This window comes from Triplophysa dalaica, chromosome 17 (assembly GCF_015846415.1).
Source record: "Triplophysa dalaica isolate WHDGS20190420 chromosome 17, ASM1584641v1, whole genome shotgun sequence".
Taxonomy (NCBI): Eukaryota; Metazoa; Chordata; class Actinopteri; order Cypriniformes; family Nemacheilidae; genus Triplophysa; species Triplophysa dalaica.
In genome coordinates, this window is record NC_079558.1 from 8,415,414 (window position 1) to 8,434,810 (window position 19,397).

At 39.4% G+C, this 19,397-nt stretch overlaps 1 protein-coding gene across 1 annotated transcript; it reads left to right on the top strand.

Annotated features, from left to right (window-relative positions):
• Nucleotides 1–460: 460 nt before the first annotated feature.
• nsfb (N-ethylmaleimide-sensitive factor b) lies at nt 461–18,989 on the top strand. The gene is made up of 22 exons (XM_056771702.1): nt 461–600; nt 1,609–1,694; nt 2,105–2,204; nt 2,954–2,993; nt 3,267–3,433; nt 3,546–3,653; nt 3,754–3,829; nt 4,100–4,255; nt 6,897–7,096; nt 8,047–8,212; nt 8,629–8,703; nt 8,797–8,984; nt 10,734–10,829; nt 12,098–12,254; nt 13,217–13,350; nt 13,446–13,512; nt 13,791–13,870; nt 14,865–14,999; nt 15,162–15,275; nt 17,375–17,430; nt 17,508–17,578; nt 17,998–18,989. Exons 1-21 carry the CDS (start codon nt 589–591, stop codon nt 17,536–17,538), a joined length of 2,244 nt encoding a protein of 747 aa, XP_056627680.1. The 5' UTR covers nt 461–588; the 3' UTR covers nt 17,539–17,578; nt 17,998–18,989.
• Nucleotides 18,990–19,397: the final 408 nt, after the last annotated feature.

Here is a 19,397-nt window from a genome sequence, read left to right on the forward strand (position 1 = left end):
TTTTGTGCAGATTTTTGATGTTCACCAGGCCTGTGACGCCATCTAGCGAACAGAGTACATTTTTCAGTATGCAATTTCCGGTAGGGGTTATACTGGGGCTGCGTGCGTCCAAATACCCCCAGTGCGGTCTTTCCACTTGACTACTTTGATGACGTATTTCCTGTTTTTGACCCAAGTGTTCTAGCGGGCGTGAAGATCCCAAATGAGCATGTAGTATTTTGAACCCGATGGGTCATACGTAGCAAGTGCAAACATGTAACGTTAATTAATGTGGTGTTTCTTATGTGATAAAAAGCATAACTCTGGAGTTTTTACCAATACAAAGTGTAACACTACGTTTACTACGAAATTATATGTTATATACATAGTCAAGTTCGATTTTTTTTGCGCTTTATTTGTATTTTTAAAAAGCAAAAAGCAAAAACAAGCGGTAGCGGTAGACAACTTTAACCGTGCTTTTATTTTGGTATTTTTGTACTTCCGATGTGTTGTACATGCCATAGCCGAAAGCAACCGCTAGAGGCAACATCGACCCAACCAACTTTTCGCTTGTGCGGAATTACTCTGATCACCTGATAAACACAAAAGATGGCAGGCCGTGTGAGTATTTCTTAAAGTTGCTTTGGAGTCGCATTTTAATAACTTATAATTTAGGGACATATTTTAGCGTCCACAGATAAGAGTCTCATTCAAACGCACTGTGTTTGTGAGGGAGCCGTAATGTTACACGTCATTCACACACCGCATACATACAGGACCGGAAGACCAGTTCAACATCACATCTTATGACTGTTTTAGGGGAAATACTCAACGAAGCGTTTTAAACACAATAATCACGGAGTGTTTTAAATGTGGAAATATCGTGCTTTATTTAAACGAACTTTATTTGAAAGCTGACTTTGACAAAGTGGGTAGTAATAAAACTTTTGATGCTGTCATAACACATAACGTTACTTGAATGAAAGAGCTTACGATTTGATAAAGGGATGCCTGTGATTTATGGCCAGCAGGACTGTTCCTGACACACAAACGTATTCAACGCAAATAAAAACTCACGTTTGTTTGCTCTTTACGTCTTTCTTGCTTTTTAAACGGCCTGTAATTTGCCATTCAAAAAAAGAGGATTGCTCAGCTGAGACCTGAACAAGTGCTGAAACGTCAGCCTGCTGGTCTTGTTTTTTTATTCACCTTTCTTCCTTTTGCACCATGCAGTTTAAAAACTAAAGTTAAACTTTGAAAACTAAGAAACTGGTTTCTTTCTGTTTGTCATTTTTCATTGTATTATCAGCAAACGTATCATAAACACATTTAAAGAGGTGGGAACCTTGAAATGCAGGAATGAGAACAAATGATATGACCCATATTTATTTTTTTATATTTGAGGCTAATTCAGAATGACAGTAATCAAGTCAATGGTTGAAATGAACTGGGAATAATAATGGTATTCAGGATCTGCGCTAAAGATCGACTTCTGTTTTCCTCATTCTGCACAATCACTCAGAATGACCTGGATTATTTTATCCATCTGAAATTTCATCTGCTGTGGTTTGCTTATCATCACTTATCATCACTCCTTTGCTGGTCTTGTTTCTCTTCTCTTCTCCAAAGTCAATGCAAGTAGCAAGATGTCCGACAGATGAACTGTCTCTCACTAACTGTGTGGTTGCAAGTGAAAAGGACTTCAAATCTGGACAGTGAGTATTCAATATAATGAATCAGAAATAAGAGAAGTGTAACCGAGGTCCAACATTAACGCCTGCCAAACAAAGTATCAGAGTCAACGCATGGGAGTTGGCTTTTGAAGCAAGTTTATCATAAAGTTTTTCTACTTGGTTCCAAGGGGCCACACACATGAAAAAGAAAAAACAGCGAACCAAATAATGGTGCAAAATATATAATCTGTAATTCCATAATTATATAGGAAAATATTTTTGATGTTTACATTTTTCAAATAATATTCATGCTTGGTAATTTTTTCGATTCACTCACCACTGTCAGGTGTGGTGGCATGTTAATGTTGGACCTGGTTATAACTCATAAGACCAAATCATTTTGTATTTACAAACATTTGTCCAATAAACTGTTTTAATAATTTTCTCTCAAGGCATTTGATGATTAAAACTATGCCCACTCAGAAGTTTGTATTCACGGTGAAAACCCATTCAAGTGTGGTTCCTGGAACCATTGCCTTCAGTCTACCTCAGGTACACGCTTGTGTCATCACTCCCAAGTTTATATAATAATTTTAGTGTTATCAGTGGACATGTTATGCTGTTATACAATGTATTAGGGGTCCAGTTTCTGAGCTTTGTCACATTTTGCTGTTGTAAGCTCTGCAGCATGCTGCTTTTTTAATGTCTTTCTTGCGTTGTTTTTACCTGCTTCCCCTTCGTCTGTTAACAGCGAGACTTCTCAGGTACATCAGTAATTTTCTCATATTGGTCTCATTTTATGGCACGATGTGATATTGTACAATATACATTTAACAAATGCATTTGTTTATATGTATCAAGAAATACATTTAAACATTTAGCATCTTGAAGCTAAAATACACCAATACACAAAGACTTTTGCTCAGTCTGGACTTGTTGCAGAAAGTCTGTGCCAGTCTGCAGATTTGATCAGCTAGTATGTTTCTATCTGAAACTTTCAAAAAGTCTGCAAGTGTATGACGTCTAGTTTTTTAAGTCTTGTAGTGTATACCACCCAATAAGGCACCAAATGCAGTATTAATGTGCTGTACAATAAGACCATCTATTAAGGGAAAGTTCTATCAATGTATTTGATCAACGTTAAGCAATAGGATTATGCAAATAATACAACATTTTCCACTGTTAAATGTCTAAATGTATAAAAAGTATATTGCAACTGGAACATAATACAACTCTGATGAATTATACATGTAGGACTTTATGCAAGTTAATAAAGGTTTTATATGTTCTTTGTTTCTTAGAGGAAATGGGCTGGACTCTCACTTAACCAGGAGGTAGACGGTACGAGTACAATTTCATTTTACTTTTCACAAGTGAATTAAAACTTGACATGGTGGGTTGGAGAAACTAACTGTATAATGGAGCACAGATGCCCGGTTAAGCATCATTTAAGGTGTTATGTTGTTCCACAGTTGAAGTGAATTCGCTTCTTAAAGGATCGTTTGGCTCATATATCTGAACCTCTTAGCTATAGTTTCTTTACACTGACCAGAAACATAACAATCAGATATTCTACTATAGTAGTGATGTGTCTCTCTGTTGTCTCATTTGCAGTCAGTGTGTATAACTTTGACCCGTCAAGACAGTATATAGGAACCATGACGTTAGAGATTGACTTCCTGCAGAAGAAAAGCGTCGACAGCAGCCCTTACGACTCGGATAAAATGGCCATCGAATTTGTCCAGTTCTTCAACGTGCAGTCCTTCAGCAAGGGCCAGCAGGTAAAACAATTCAAACCAGTCAGGTTCAGGAATTTTTCTTTTAAATGAAAATGTAAGTTTAGCTTGTGGTCCATGTAGCATCACATTTGCACACACTTTCTCTCTTCATCAGTTGGTCTACAGCTACTGTGACAAGCTCTTTGGTTTGATTATAAAAGACATTGAGGCCATGGATCCCAGCATCCTCAGGGGCGAGCAAAGCTCTAGTAAAAAAGCTAAGGTATGTTTATATGAACCTTCGATGAAAACTGTTTTATTTTTCAAATCGTTCATTCTTGTATTCTCCAGCAATGTTTCTTGTCATTCTTTTTATTTTTCAGATTGAGATCGGTCTGTTGCACGGCAACAGTCAGGTGATTTTTGAAAAGGCTGAAAACTCATCTATCAATCTGATTGGTTAGTGTTGCCCGACCACACATAAGCTCACACAGCCCCATTTCACACAATTAATGTCAAGCACTTGACGAAAAACATTGCATTGAAAAACACATGATGTTGTCTGAATAGGATGTAATAACCTAACCTTACCACAAGATGGCAGCCACAACACTTTGCTCTGCTCTCACGACTTATCTAGATTGTATTAAAATTGAATGAAAAGCAAGTCTGACTTCTTCTATTTCTTGTGTATTTAATTTTATTTTTATTTTGTTTATGCCTCCACAGGAAAAGCAAAGACTAGTGGTTCTCGCCAGTCCATCATTAACCCTGATTGGAACTTTGAGCGCATGGGCATTGGAGGCCTGGACAGGGAGTTTTCAGACATCTTCCGCCGGGCCTTTGCTTCTAGAGTCTTTCCTCCTGATATAGTTGAGCAGATGGGTGAGTCACGTTTGACCGTTTTACGTATTCCATCTCACTCTTTCTGTCGCATGGTCGGTTCAATATTTTTTTAATTCAACAATTATAATGTAATAAAGTATAATTATATAATACTAGAATAAATCAATGTATTTTTTATGATAAAGCTCTATCATTTTTCATTGCAAGATGGCACTTGGTTTATCATTGTAATGCAATGACATTAAGATATTTTTAGGTTTGAGTGTCCAAATAATTGTTGGGGGGTCTCTGTATTTCTGTCTCTTTTCTGCCTTTTTTCTCTACATTCCACGAAATGGCCTGTCTGTGTTTTTACAACCACATCTCGCTCAGTTTAAATGGCCAGAAAGGCAAAAGCACAGCATGTTGTGGGTGACATGAATCGCGGAATGCTGCAACTCCAACATGTTAGGAGAAAGAGAGAGGATAGAGCCAGAATAAATAAAAGCAGCCAAAGACTGACAGCTCTTAAAGCAACATTAGAGAACTTTTGCTTATGGTTCCTCCATGTGGTTGATAAGCGCAATTGTCTGTTATCTGTCATGACTCTCGGAGTGAGGTGAGGACAGAGGACCCAGACAGCGGGTAAAGGGGTTTACAAGACATTTAATAATAAATACAAAACGGGTAAAAAAAACACATGGTGGTAAACAACATAACATAAAGGGTGCTACAGAAACAAAAGACTCACTACACTAGACAAGACTAAATATAACATTTACATAAACATTGACTAAGTAGACTAAACTTCCTTACATGACAAGGACTCGCCCACAAGACACAAGCAATGAGTGACAAATGACAATAGACAATGAACCAGCACAGGACAAGAAACACGAGGTCAATAAATGGAGAGAAAAACCAATAGGGGACAGGTTTGGGGCATAACTAATTAACAGGCAATAATAAGACGAAAGGGCAGGAAACACAGACGAGACTCGGAGAGAGAGTATGGCGTACGAAGAGGCACAAATACCTCTCTCTCTACAAGAAACAAGGGATCCTGTCCTGGTTCTGCCACAAGACCAAGAAACATACGACAAGATGAGGCAGAACCCTGACAGTTATCAGTGTCGTAAATACTGTCGCTGTATATGCTTCCCCATGGGCAGCGCAATAAACGTGAATTAGTTTACTAAGCAGAACCCTCAGTTACAAAATGTCACTTCATAAACTGTGCATGTTAGCGCTGCTCGATTATTAATCGCGATAACACTAAATCCAATTGTAATCGAGCTGGCTAGGATTTGCAATGTGTCTATATGTTTTTGAATGCGTAGCGTGTCCGTGAAGCACGGCTCTGGGCTCAGTAGGAAATGCTGCTCGATCTAAAAGCAGTGCGAGTTTGAGTCGCTTATAATGTGCATTTGAAAAAGTAACATCCGTCAAACACGATCATTATAAATATACTTTATTATCATAAAAATATCTGATGAGGCTTGAGTAAAAGCGATTAAAAGATGCCCATAGGCATTTCCTTGATTCTAGAATGTGTTATGTTCTTCTTCTGAAGGGCAGATTTGGAGTTTCCGCACGAGAGCGCCGTCTGCTTTTGGATGCAGCAGCATTTTCCCGTACTTCACTCAAAAGCTGTGCATAAATCACTTGATATTTATCGTCGGTGTATCATGACAGCCCTGGTGCATGTATTAAAGCACTCTTTTGGCTCAACCGGGGTATACTTGTGGGCTATACTAATAGCTAAAACTAGATTCTGAGGTATTATCTAGTTGTTTTTTTGCAATATTTTTCTGTAGTTATATTTTCGGAAATACACTCGTGACCAGGCGTTCGTGTTATAGGTGCAATCACTAATTTATTTGTTCATGTTTTCTATCAGGAGAAACACTAAGTAAAAACAGAATTCATGTCCAGACATCAGAAAATATCAGTCTATGCATGAGTTTTCTATTTTTAAAGAAAGGAAAATTAATGCGTTATGGATGTGTCAAACAGAACTCTTCAACGTGGTTTCCATAGATTTTTGGTTGAAATAATGTACGTATACAGGCACACACAGACAGCCTTCAGTGTGTGAGATAGATGACCTTTGTGGGTGGTGATGGCTGCAGGAGTTGGCCTCTGGCTCAAGCAGCTGGCTTCTCTAATGAGATGGCGGGCCTTGATAGCACAAAGGTGAGCACCTAATTGGGGTCCGTTTTGGATGGCAGGTGCTGAAGGAAGGTATGCAAGCGTGTCTCTGAGTATGTTATTGTCCGATCCCTGGGTGGGAGTTTAGACCCGTGCACCCAGTTTCTCCCAAAACTCCCACCACCTAAAGGTCATTTCACCCTGCTCGGCCACAATCTCATTCTACTCCTGGACTCACGCCCTCTCTCAACCCGAGTCTGTCATCGGCTGTAAATGGCCGTACTGATTCCCATCTCAGAGCTCCTGGTTATCTGGAGCCTTCCCGCTCTTTCCAAATGGCAGCCAACAGATGTTGCTAACCGAAAACCGCTCTTGGTTAATCCAAATGCCATTTATTATGAAAAAGGCCCCTGTGTACACTGTATAGTATACCATTTTCGTGATTTGTCTAACGTTTCATGTTCTTTGGGAGGACTCCAACCCAAAAGCAGCCTTTGTTTGCGCAGCAGATTTTGTCCTTACACCTCACAATCCTTCGCTCTGTCTGCAGGCTGTAAACACGTGAAGGGAGTCTTGTTGTTTGGGCCGCCCGGCTGTGGTAAAACCCTTATGGCGCGTCAGATCGGTAAGATGCTGAATGCCAGAGAGCCTAAGGTGGTCAACGGGCCAGAGGTCCTGAACAAATATGTGGGCGAGTCGGAGGCCAACATCAGAAAGCTGTTCGCGGATGCTGAGGAGGAACAGAAAAGGGTAAGACTACAGGAAATTCTTCGGAAACAAAAATGATCAAATATTACACACTCGCAGTTTGTGTGAGAAGATACAGACGTTTTACGCTCCTATATATTATTCTGGCTCTTTGACTGAACCCACTGATATTCAACACTTGGAAAAAAACAAGTTTGGGAAATTTTGGTTTGCACAAAGGATGTAATTTTCACGCAAGCTTGTTTCTAGTTTTGAGCCCCTCAGGAACTCTACAAATAACTCCAGATTGTTCAAATGTACTAACCAAATTACTGCAAATGTTTTTTTTAAGAAAGTAATAATATTGTCTCAGATTTTTTTCTTGGGGTGTCATGAAGTGTTGGAGGTGAACTGCTGGCTCTTAGCGTTATTTTGTTGTGGTTGTAGACTCTGTGACTACATGACATTGAAAAGCTCACTCATCACCTCTTAATGAGAGAGTTCGACTATCTGCGACCGGTCACCCCTTCTCACGGGAGGCCACGCACACTCATCGCGGCCTCCCATCTGCGCTAAATGTTACAGCGCAGCCCCTGACAGCTTCAGAGATGAAAAACGATAAGCCTTAATTGTAGACCATTGTCACAGCGTTTACTCAGCGCTCGTGCGGTCACAGTCCATTCACCTGCCTGGCATAAACCATAGAGAAAGAGTTTGAGAGAAGCTGTGATTTGGACTTTTTTTAAGTCAACGTCTTGGTCAGTGAGTGTATGCCGAAGCTGGTGCACTTCAGAAAAATACAATATTATCTTTGAAGAGGTATACAAAATGCAAGTTCAAAATCTTTCTCATTTGTGGAAAATAGATAATAAAAAATATTTTGTACTCATAGGTGAGACACCCAAGGGAATGTGAACATCCTTCCCCAAAGCAGTTATTTACAGAATTTAGAAAATGGTGATATTGGGATATGAAGAGGTTAACACTTTCTGTCTTTTTGTTGGCTTTTGAAGTTGGGCGCTAACAGCGGACTGCACATCATAATTTTTGATGAGATCGATGCTATTTGCAAGCAACGCGGCAGCATGGCGGGCAGCACAGGGGTCCATGACACTGTAGTCAACCAGCTCCTGTCCAAGATTGATGGTGTAGAGCAGCTTAACAACATCCTGGTCATTGGTAAGAACGTCCTTTGACAGAGTACTACTGTAAAGGAATATCTTGACATCTTATTTAGGGTACATTTACACAATTTTGTACTGAAAGATTACAAAAAATATTGCAGTATGCCGTGTTTTGCAATGTCAGTCAATTAGGTGGTGATGTCACCTTGAAGGCACATGTGCATAACGTCACCGTTTACACATGTTCACATGTTTGTAGGTTACACAAAGACAGTAATAGCATAATTTTAAGAAATATGGACTTTGAAACCCTTTTTTAAAGTCTGCATTTTCAGGGTCAAGAAACACTGTTGCCCTGTGAAGAAACAGCTGAAAGTTTTTTTGGTTTTAGTTGAAAACTGTGTTGGTCAGTGGCCCCTTAGGCCCCCAAAATTGAAATTAATTCTGCTTTTTCGTTGATCTGTATTTTAGGGATGACCAACAGGCCTGACCTGATCGACGAGGCACTCTTGAGGCCGGGTAGACTGGAGGTCAAAATGGAGATTGGTGAGAACAAGCCATCATGACTCATTTCATTAGGACACAGCAGCACACGCTGTTCTTCCACTTAATTATGTGCAAGTTTTTGTTCCTTTCCAGGCCTGCCTGATGAGGCCGGCCGCGTTCAGATCCTCAACATCCACACGGCGAAGATGAAGCAGTCGGACAAGCTGGCCAAAGATGTTGACATCAAGGAGCTGGCTTTCGAGACCAAGAACTACAGCGGCGCTGAGCTGGAAGGTCTGGTTCGGGCTGCCCAGTCGACTGCTATGAACCGTCACATCAAGGTCTGGGGTTGTGTATAACTGTACGAAAAGTATCAAAACCTTTTAATTCACGGGGAAGCATTTTTTGCACCAAATGACAATTTACTAATATTCAGAGCTCTGCTGGGCATGCCAAAGTGGCGAAATTGGTTTATTCAATTCAATTGACATCAGATTACAGCACTCGACTGAGGTGTTTATGTGCATATATGATTTAATTTGTGCTTGAGTGTAACCACATGACCGCCTCAGATTATAAAACATTATTATTATATTATGGCATATGTATATATTTTATTCTTAAAAGACATGTGTTGACACGTGTTGAATTTAAACCCGAATTCCCAAAAATAGAATTAATGATTTAAAGGGGTGATATGACATTGCTAAGACGAACATTGTCGTTTGTTTGAGATGTATTGCAATGTGTATACACGATTTAAGGTTCGAAAACTAGGGATGCACCGAATGTTCGGCCACCGAAAATCACATAAATCACATGACTCATGATACGATCAATCAGCAACCAGCGCAGAGAGACAGAGAGACGCGTGCGCTTTATTACTGCCACAAACATTTTGGCAGTGTGTGTGTGTTTGGCTTGACCTGATTTTGCCAAGTGGTTGAACATATTTTGTTGACCTAAGGACAACATTTTTTATAAATAAAACCTAAGACCTAAAACCCACGCCAAACCCTAACCATTACTTACCCCTAAAATCACAGGGAAATTATAAGTGAAAAACAATGGTCTAGAAGCACTTAATCCTGGTTAGAAGATTAAAATAAACTGTAAACTTATTTCTGAAATCTGATTGGCTGATTTAAATGTTGTCCTGGGGTCAACATGATGTTGTCCTAAGGTTATCAACCACTTGGCAAAAACAGGAGAGCCGCGTGTGTGGAGCATTTTAAAGTGTCAGAGAAAGACTCTTTACTGGTTGGTCTGACAGTAGCCCTGCTGATCGCGACATCCTTTTACATCATACAGTGGTCGCGGTCACACAGTTCCTTTTAGAATGCTTTAAGAATGCATCATTTGTTCCCACGCTTTAATTTTTGCAATTTTACATTGTAGTACGTCTAATTCATGCATGGGCAACATGCCAAAGACACAGAAAAACGTATTCCCGCCATATGACCCCTTTAAAACCAGTAAAAGTTAAGGATTAGATCATTTAACTGTCTGCTTTCTATTAAGAATAAATTGTGTGTTTCGAAGAATTTAAATATTTTTTTTGTCTCTCTTTATTTGTCTATCAGATGTACTTTTGATCTGTCTCAATCAATCTGCTAAATGTTTCTTGTCTTTAGGAAGTTTCACTCTGAATACTCTGAAATCCACTGCTAAACTCAGCACTTTGTGTATGTGGGTTAACTTGTGGAAAAAACTGGGGTTCAGAAATAAGCAGTTAACTGCATTGGGGATGTTCCAGAATGATCTCAGTAGTAAACAGCAACACATTTTTTCATTAATTTTGGAAATGCTTATTTTTAAGGGTTAAATAATTTTATTAACTTGACATATAACAACTGAAGTCCACTGTGTGTCCTCATTCGGACAGCTGGGCCAATGTGTGCGTGTTTAGGTGGCACAGTCCACACACTCCCAAATTTGAAGGTGTTGACACAAAATGACGGGAGCTTACACAGGTGCAATAGGACTCTCTCTTGGTTTCTCTCTCTCTCTTCCAGCTTGTCAATGTTTCTTATTGATTGAACTCTTATTTTGAGTTTGAGGATAAATGTGTGTTGTTGTTGCTCCTGTAGGCCAGCACGCGGGTGGAGGTGGACACAGAAAAAGCTCACAGTCTCCTGGTTACAAGAAGTGACTTCTTGACCTCCTTGAACAATGATATTAAACCTGTAAGTAGACTCTCCATGGTTGCCTGTAGAGTTGACAAAATTTGATATTATCTTTAAATCCTAAACAGAAAAAAACATATTAATTGTCCAGACTTTGGGCCCTATCATATAACCGCCGCAAGGCGCAGCATAAATGCTTTTGCTAAATTCAGCCCGACGCAGTTCTCATTTTCCCGTCATGCGCAGCAATTTTAAATAGCAAATGCACTTGGGCTCATGGGTCGCCCATGGGTGTGCTGGTCTACAAAAGAGGTGTTTTCAGGCAAAGTGTTGGCGCGTTCCTATTTTGAGGAACTAAAAAAATAGACGCCGCCATAGAAAAACTCAAACCTAGTCTAAACTCAATGGTGCAATGTGTTTTTGTTTAAAAAAACTCTGGGCGTGTCCACAACAGCAAAACATGCCAAATATAAAAAATGTATCGATTACAATGTAAAAGACTATTATAGTGTACATATAAAGATAAAAATCCGGCTTGAGATATGGTGATGATCTGCTTGCGCGCTTTAACCTCAAGCAAGAGCAGATGCGTTTCCTCTCTGGAGAAGCATCCAGTCTTTGCTCTTGCAAAATCCGCCGGGAAAATAGCGAAACCGCCATGGCCACCGCAATTGGCTCTTAAATGGAATGAGAGATGACACTCCGATTGGTTTATTGCACATTACGCCCAAAAAACACCCAATTACTCATTACGAGAATCGGGACAACCCGTTAAGCCCATGCGGCCGGGCGTGTCGACCATTTTCCCGTCGTTAAACTACCATAAGTGGATTCGGACACGCCCTGAGTGCACTTGCTCCGTGCAATTCAGACCTTGCGCTTAGATCTTGAAAATAGGGCCCTCTCTGTCCATTGAGACATTAAATTGGGTCCACAATGTAGTTTAGACAAAAAGTGTCAATTTTGCTGACAATGTTATGACGCTAATAAGCAGAAAGGTTGTTTGTCTAAACATAACCGACAAAAACCACAGTATGCAGATTAAGAACATCTTGTTAACATTCCATTTAGAAATTCCCTTTCAAGTATCTGATAGCACAAACTTTGATTACGCTATATCGCGTTACATCATCATTATTTGAAGTACTTATTTGATCAAATACTCATTTGATCTTGGACACAGATGTATGTGCCTATATGTGCAGATTGAAGTCATTTTGGATCTCCTGTTATATTTGTGTGCAATATGCATTAGACTTTGTGCGAAAAGTCTGTGAGAGTTTGCCAGTATTTGTAGCCTCACCAAATGTAAAAAATGTCCTTTACAGGCCTTCGGTACAAATCAGGAGGATTACTCCAGTTACATCATGAACGGCATAGTGCAATGGAGCAACGCTGTGTCCGATATACTAGGAGATGGAGAACTTCTGGTGCAACAGACTAAGAACAGTGAACGGACACCGCTCGTAACTGTGCTCCTGGAGGGCAAGTCTCATACACAGACACAGTCACATACAGACTATCACATACAGACTAGTCACGTTCCAAAACTAGTGAGCTGCCTCCATAGGCAAGGTTTTAAGGCATCGTAGGCATGGTCCTGTATTAAGGGTTTCCCAAAACATATGCATCAGAATTATACTGCACAGCAGAGCTCTAGAAGTATTGACTTTAACAGAGCATATTTAATGTTTCAAAGAAGAAGACAATCCATGAGGCATTGCAATGAACTCAGTGAAAAATTAAAAGATGGAGGATGGAGCAAAAGAAATGTTAACTGTAAATACACTCACATAGTATTGATAAAATAACTAATGTAACAAATGATCTTGCTTTAGCCTATTATACTATCGCGTCATTTTCTGAAATGCTAGCATCAAATTCTATTAAAACTAGCTGTTAGTTAAGGGAAAGTTCACCCAAAAATAAAACTTCTGTCATCATTTATTCTCCCTCTTGTCATTTCCAATCTGTACGGCTTTCTTCCGCAGAACACAAAAGAAGATATTTTGAGGAATGTTGTTTGGTGGAGCCCATTCACTTGCATTGAAACTTCCTTCAAAATATCTTCTTTTGTGTTCTGCGGAAAAAAGAAAGTTGTAAAGGTTTGAAATGACAAGAGGGTGAGTAATTGATGACAGGATAACATTTTGGGATGAACTATACTATTACTATTACTTCAAGTTTCTATTTAAAGCTTTCCAAGCTATGCACCTTATGAAATCCTTTCACAGTTAGTATGTTGCCGTTGAATGCCGGTGCCTATGTAGACTATCGGGAGCGATGTGGCCCCCTCAGTTTTGGAACAGATCCATCCACACACATCCACACAGAGGTTGAGAGAATAACATTCCTCCCTGTTCATGTTCTCTCGTTCACAACAGCAAAGATGCACCATAATGCTGCAATCTGATATGACTGAAAGTGTGAACGTTTTTCTCCCTCAGGGCCTCCACACAGTGGTAAGACCGCACTGGCAGCCAAGATAGCAGAAGACTCCCAGTTCCCCTTCATCAAGATCTGCTCGCCAGACAAAATGATCGGCTTTTCTGAGAATGCCAAGTGTCAGGCCATCAAGAAGGTACCAACATTGTTGCTGTAGGTTAGGAAGTTTAGAGATCTGTGCGGCGGTAGCAACGGACTCTAATAGTGGGTTTGTGGGTTTCTTTACTTTAGATATTTGAGGATGCCTACAAGTCCCAGCTGAGCTGCGTGGTGGTGGACGATATAGAACGTCTGTTGGGTAAGTATGTTATCTGCTCGTATGTTATCATAATGGGCTCCTCTGCATTATGGACTCCCAACAGCGATATGAAGCTAGGCTGGGGTCTGCAGGAGAGAATACCACTTCTATTGATTTAAGAAAAACATACATCGTAATACAAATTAATAAAACTCCTGCTTGACAGTTGAGGGTGCATCGCTGTTACAAACTGCGGAATAGCATAAATTATAGATATTGTATTACCCAAAACCTGTTTATCTTCTTTCCTTGTTGTTTATTTCACTGTTTCTCCCCAGATTTTGTTCCGATCGGTCCACGTTTTTCTAACCTGGTGCTGCAGGCTCTGCTGGTGTTATTTAAGAAACCTCCTCCTCGGGTGAGTACAGATTTTATTCACGCCTGCTGTTATACCGGCCACAGACAGGGGGCAGCACCTCTTTGCCAGGAAATTCATCACGCACCCTGACTGCTATGGAGGACCTTACATCATACTTTATTCATAGACATTTAGGACTTGTTTTAGTCTTTGAGGCAAGATTTTGTGGTATTATGTTTCTGTCAATTAGAGTAAGTGGAGCTTGCTAAAGTAAGCATTTCTATTATTTAGGTTTTTCAAAACTTAACCGTAAGCTTCAGCATAATTCGTTCTGCACTGTTTGCTACAGACGTAAATGATAATGTACTTTAAACCACATGGCTTGTTAAAGAGCGTGTGCTATTGCTTTTCTAAGTGATCAGACTTATGCTTCTTACCTTGCAAACTATACTGTGGTCTCGCATTGAAGTGTTTTGACCCGAGTCATTCCTAGGGTAGAAATGAAGTGTATGATGTTGTAATATTTTTTTACATAAACTAGACATGCCTCCACAGTGCAATTGTGCCGCAGCAGTTTAATGCATTTTTTTATAGCGTACAGGTCCCCCGAGCTACTGCTGTGTCGTCTTAGAATTTCGTTCGAGAATGGCACCGAGTCTGTATGTCAAACAGGAATAGGTGTTGTGCTGTGTTTGTAAGGTGTTTTGAATAGACTTCGGATCAGGGCTGTATAGAGCTGCACACAGCAGGGAGTCGGTCTTGGGTGAATCGTTAGAAAGGGTTTGTGAGAGAACCGGGACCTGGCAGGCCCGCTGCCTGTGTGGCACCTCATCTGCATGCGCTAGCATATACTGAGCGCCACATGGGGGCGACCCATAATCCCCTGTGCTCGCTGGGGCCTCTGGGAATGGCCTACCTCTTTGGTTCAGCTAGATAGCACGACCATACTCGCATCACAATCTCTGAATGACAGAGTTTTGACCTGCTGAGTATATTTGTATCAATTTAATCAAATTATAAATACGATATTGTTTTTGTGTGATTGACTTCACAGGGTCGTAAGTTATTGATTCTAGGCACTACCAGCAGGAAAGATGTTCTGCAGGAGATGGGCATGTTGGATTCTTTCAGCACTACCATTCACATCCCCAACATCTCTAGTGGAGAGCATCTCATGGAGGCCCTGGAGGTGAGTCTATAAGAGAGAAAGTATACAAATAATAAAAATCTATTGACTTGGCAAGAAATGAACTGAACGTTGATGGGTTTCTTTAGAAGAATTGAACAGAGTTTTAAATTGTGTTCATCTTGGATCATAATTGTGTATCTGTGTCTCTTTGGTGGGGTTAAGCTTCTAGGGGGCTTTCAGGACAAAGAACGAGCAACTCTCGCAGGAATGGTGAAAGGAAAGGCTGTGTGGCTGGGCATCAAGAAGCTTCAGATGCTCATTGAGATGTCACTGCAGGTGAGACACAGATAAACCTCATTACGCTGCGGATTGTCTAGACAACTCCCTGACTCACAGCTGTCCTACTAAATCAACTGTGGTCGAGTTCCTATCATAATAAATTATTTTGTGGCATCGTAATGAAAACAAGCCCCTCCAGATTCGCCCTCTCCAGAATTCATTTCTTGACACAAGCAAGTAAACAAAGTCAAACTCTGCGGTCTTCATCTGCACATATTTTGGCTGCTGCTGTACCGCTGCTGTTGTGTGACCTGCTTCTGGAGTTGATTGAAGCCTTTCGTTTTCCTTACCAAAACAGACTGCTCTTAAAAATCCTGCAGTCATACTATCTGTCTAACGCTATTACATTAGCAGTTTACACACTAATACAATTAAATAGTCTGAATAATGACTAAAAAAACATTTAAACTCTCCCCATGTCATTCTGTTTGGCTTTGGTAGTGCCACAGAAATGACACATGCTTGGAAAACATAATGAAAACATTTGCAAACAATTATATATTGACAATTATAGTAGGCTACTTAGCAGTAGAGTGCACAGAAGGGTTCTCATATTTCTTCTCCATAGAAACATAGATTTTTGTTGAACATAATCCTCCTACACTCTCAAACAACTTGTATATCTGAATATCATAAAATAAAAGTGACTCTTTACAATAAGGTTATATTTGTTAACATCAGTAATGCATAGGCTAAAATGAATTAACAATGAGCAATATAGTTTTTTAGCATTTGTTGATTTTAATTTATACAACTGTAATTGTTCATGTTAATGTATTGTGCATTAATTAATGTTTAATTAATTGACTAAGATCAATAAATATTGTAGAAGTAATGTTTGTTCATGATAACAAATACAACCTTATTCAATCTTTGAAATAACGATATCAAGATTATATTTTTATGTAGGAAACAGTAAGTCACAAAAATATACATTTATATTTAGGCATTTGGCAGACGCTTATATTCAAAGCATACATTTTCTTCTGACTATGTGCATCCCCTGGGCTCGAACCCATGGCCTTGGGCATTGTTAGCGCCATCCTCTAACCACTTAGCCACAGGAAAGCTATTTTCCGAATTACTTTTTCACAAGCAGGTTCCTTTATATGTTTCATATATTTAAATAACTACATATAATTAGCAATCATGTACCAGATGAAAAACAGTTTTATGGGGTATTGAAAGTGAAAATGGGTCACTGTTGCACTCGAATAATGCCAACGTAGTTTAATGTATTTCAGTATACAATGCCCTTAAGGTTGATTGCAAAACCTGTTTTTGGTAAACATGTTTCGGGTAGATTTTTGCGTTAATATTAGACTGTTTCTCTTAGTAGTGCACCACTGATCAGTGATAGTCTGATTGAATTAGAATTGTAGTCTTTGTCTTGTTTTTGTGATGGCATAATTGGAGTTGCAGCCGAGTTTCTGCTGGATGCTGTGTTATTGCTGTGGTATGCAGTAATGTGGCAGCGCTGAGCGCTTTCCCCTCAGAGAGGAATGAGGCTGAGTCTGCCGGGACATGCTGCACATAGCCGCACTTGCATTCGCCTCCCATTCCCTCTATGCTTTCTGTAGTTTCCACTTCTTCAACCGCCCCAGGCAAATGAAAGTTAAGTTTTTGCATACACCTTCATTAATTTTCCTCCCTGGTGGCTGACTTCTCCTGCTCAAAGCTTTCCTCCAACAAGCCTGTCGAGTTCTAGTCTGTGACGGTGCATTAATAGGACAATTGAATTATTAAGCTCAAGCCTGTCAGGAAGAAAAAATGTCAATTTTGATGCGCCGTGTTATCAGGTCCTCCGGACTGCTGGATTTATCATCAGTCTTGTCATTTCCCCTTCCCAACAGCCATTTACTGCCACCCCTCCACAGCTCCTCATAGACACACTCAGGGCCCCTCTGAGCCCTCCAGGCTTTACATGCTTGACAAGGTCTTTGTCTTTTTAACATCTCAGAACTTTGCAGAAAAGGAGCTCAAAAGGTAGAGCGATGTAACCAAAAAGAATCTTTATCAGATCCGATTTCACTTGTTTAATCTTTTTTCAGCTTTCCCCTGTGGGTATGTTATTACATGTGTGTGTTTTTTCTCAGATGCCTCTTGAATACAGAGTTAACAAGTTCTTGGCACTACTGAGAGAAGAAGGAGCGTAAGTCCATTTCTGGCTTCATATCTGTTTTTCATGCATGTTGATTCGTTCCTTTAAATGTTTGTGTTTCTCTACAGATATGGTGCTGATAAATATGTGGCCATATAGTCTCGCTGTGTGGGAGGTTGCCTGAACCAGGGATATTATGGTAGGATTGACTTGTAGACAACCAACTGCACAATTTTTACTTTTGTGTGTGTGATTCGATATTTCACCTTGAGCATCTTCATTGTTTAGACATGATCAAATAATGAAAAAATTAAAGACAACATGAAACAGCATTTTAATCCTTTAACAGTGAAGTTACGTTGAAATATAACTATAGTGTAGAAGAAGCTTGGGCAGGGAATGATATTATTTCAACCACTCACATTTGATTAGATTGTAAAAAGTGATCTTATAAATAAAAAAAATATTGTTTTATAGGTGAAATTTATTACCCGTTATTCAAAGGTTTTAAGGGGGGAAAAAAATCTTTAAAGTATTTGTACTATACGAGTCCAGGGACACTTATTAGAAAATTGGATCAAGTATTTTATCATGTTTCTTTTTGTTGTTACCTTACAGAAACCGTTTCAAAGATGTCTGGAAACTATGTGTCCACTTGAGCGACAGAGAGAAAGCACGAACCTACATCTTTCTTTCCCTCACTCTGCCTCTTTTGTATTGTGTCCTGCATGTTTCTATGGCTACAAAATGATACTGTTTAACACTAGTTTCTTCATTACTCTGTAGAAAAATAGCAAGTGTCCAAGGTGTCATTTTTGTACAGCATCTCAGATTTGTTGAACGATCTGTGTAAGAAATACTACATGCATGTATAAGAAGACCTAATAGGGTGTTTTCTATATATATGTGTAACATATTTAAATTATTTTACATACGTCATTCCTGTCAATGATGCCTTAGTCTTGAAATCCTTTAAATTTGGTGATTTTTGTCTGACCAAATCCTCTGCTTGTTGCTCTCTTTTTTTCTTTTCAGTGTTGACTTCTTTTACAAACACATGTGCCTGCCAGTAATAATCATGTAATGTTCACTGTTGTGCCTTATCATGGCAGTATATCATATCATATATTTGACTTTTATGATTTTCTGAAGGTTTTTCTGACTCTATAGAGCACTTATTTTTTTATAAAAAGAAAATGTCCATCCTTATGTTTCCAAGCAGATTCCACGTGAAGAACACAACGGCATTATCCTAGCAAGGGAGGGTTTCATGTTTTGGTTAGATGCTAACAAGGGGGCCAAGCATTGAAATAACACTGGCCTTAAGCATTGTAATGAGGGAGTAAACCACTGACCTTCCTCCCCTCTGCCAGTGTGCCCACCGTGCCAGCTTAAATTCACATTGGCCTTAAATTCGTATTTCTGTGTTATTTTCACACTCGCACAAATTGTCTTGTCATTGTAAAACATTTGGAGCATAAAATGCTCCAAATGCATGCGTTTCATGCCATGTACAGAAATGTATTAATACAAACATTTTATTCGTCTGAAAACCATAAATTATCTTCAACGATTCCCTAATTAAAATTATATTATAAGATTTCAATAAAGGTTTGTGTTTTGTGTTGATTTGCTTATAAAGGATCTCTTCCGCTCGTGTGTAAAATTGTAAAAGTACAGCATACTTGGGAATTAAGAACTCCAAGAATTTTTGTCTCGAAATAAGTGTGGACTCATATGAGATATGATAACCATTACTATAAAATATTACTGTGTGTCTTTACATATTCAGTTTATTAATTGCATTGATGGTTTATGTATTGTCACGTGCGTATGATTCTCGTATGACGACGTGTGGATGAGTGGTACAGTGTCAAACCTTAATGGTTTTTGGATTAATAATAAAAAAATGTTTGTGAAAGTAAAGTATAATTGTTTTAAGTTGTGTCTGAGGTCTACGTGGGACATTTCAATGCTTGGCTCTGTCATTTACCGATGGTATTTAAACCAGACAGGTC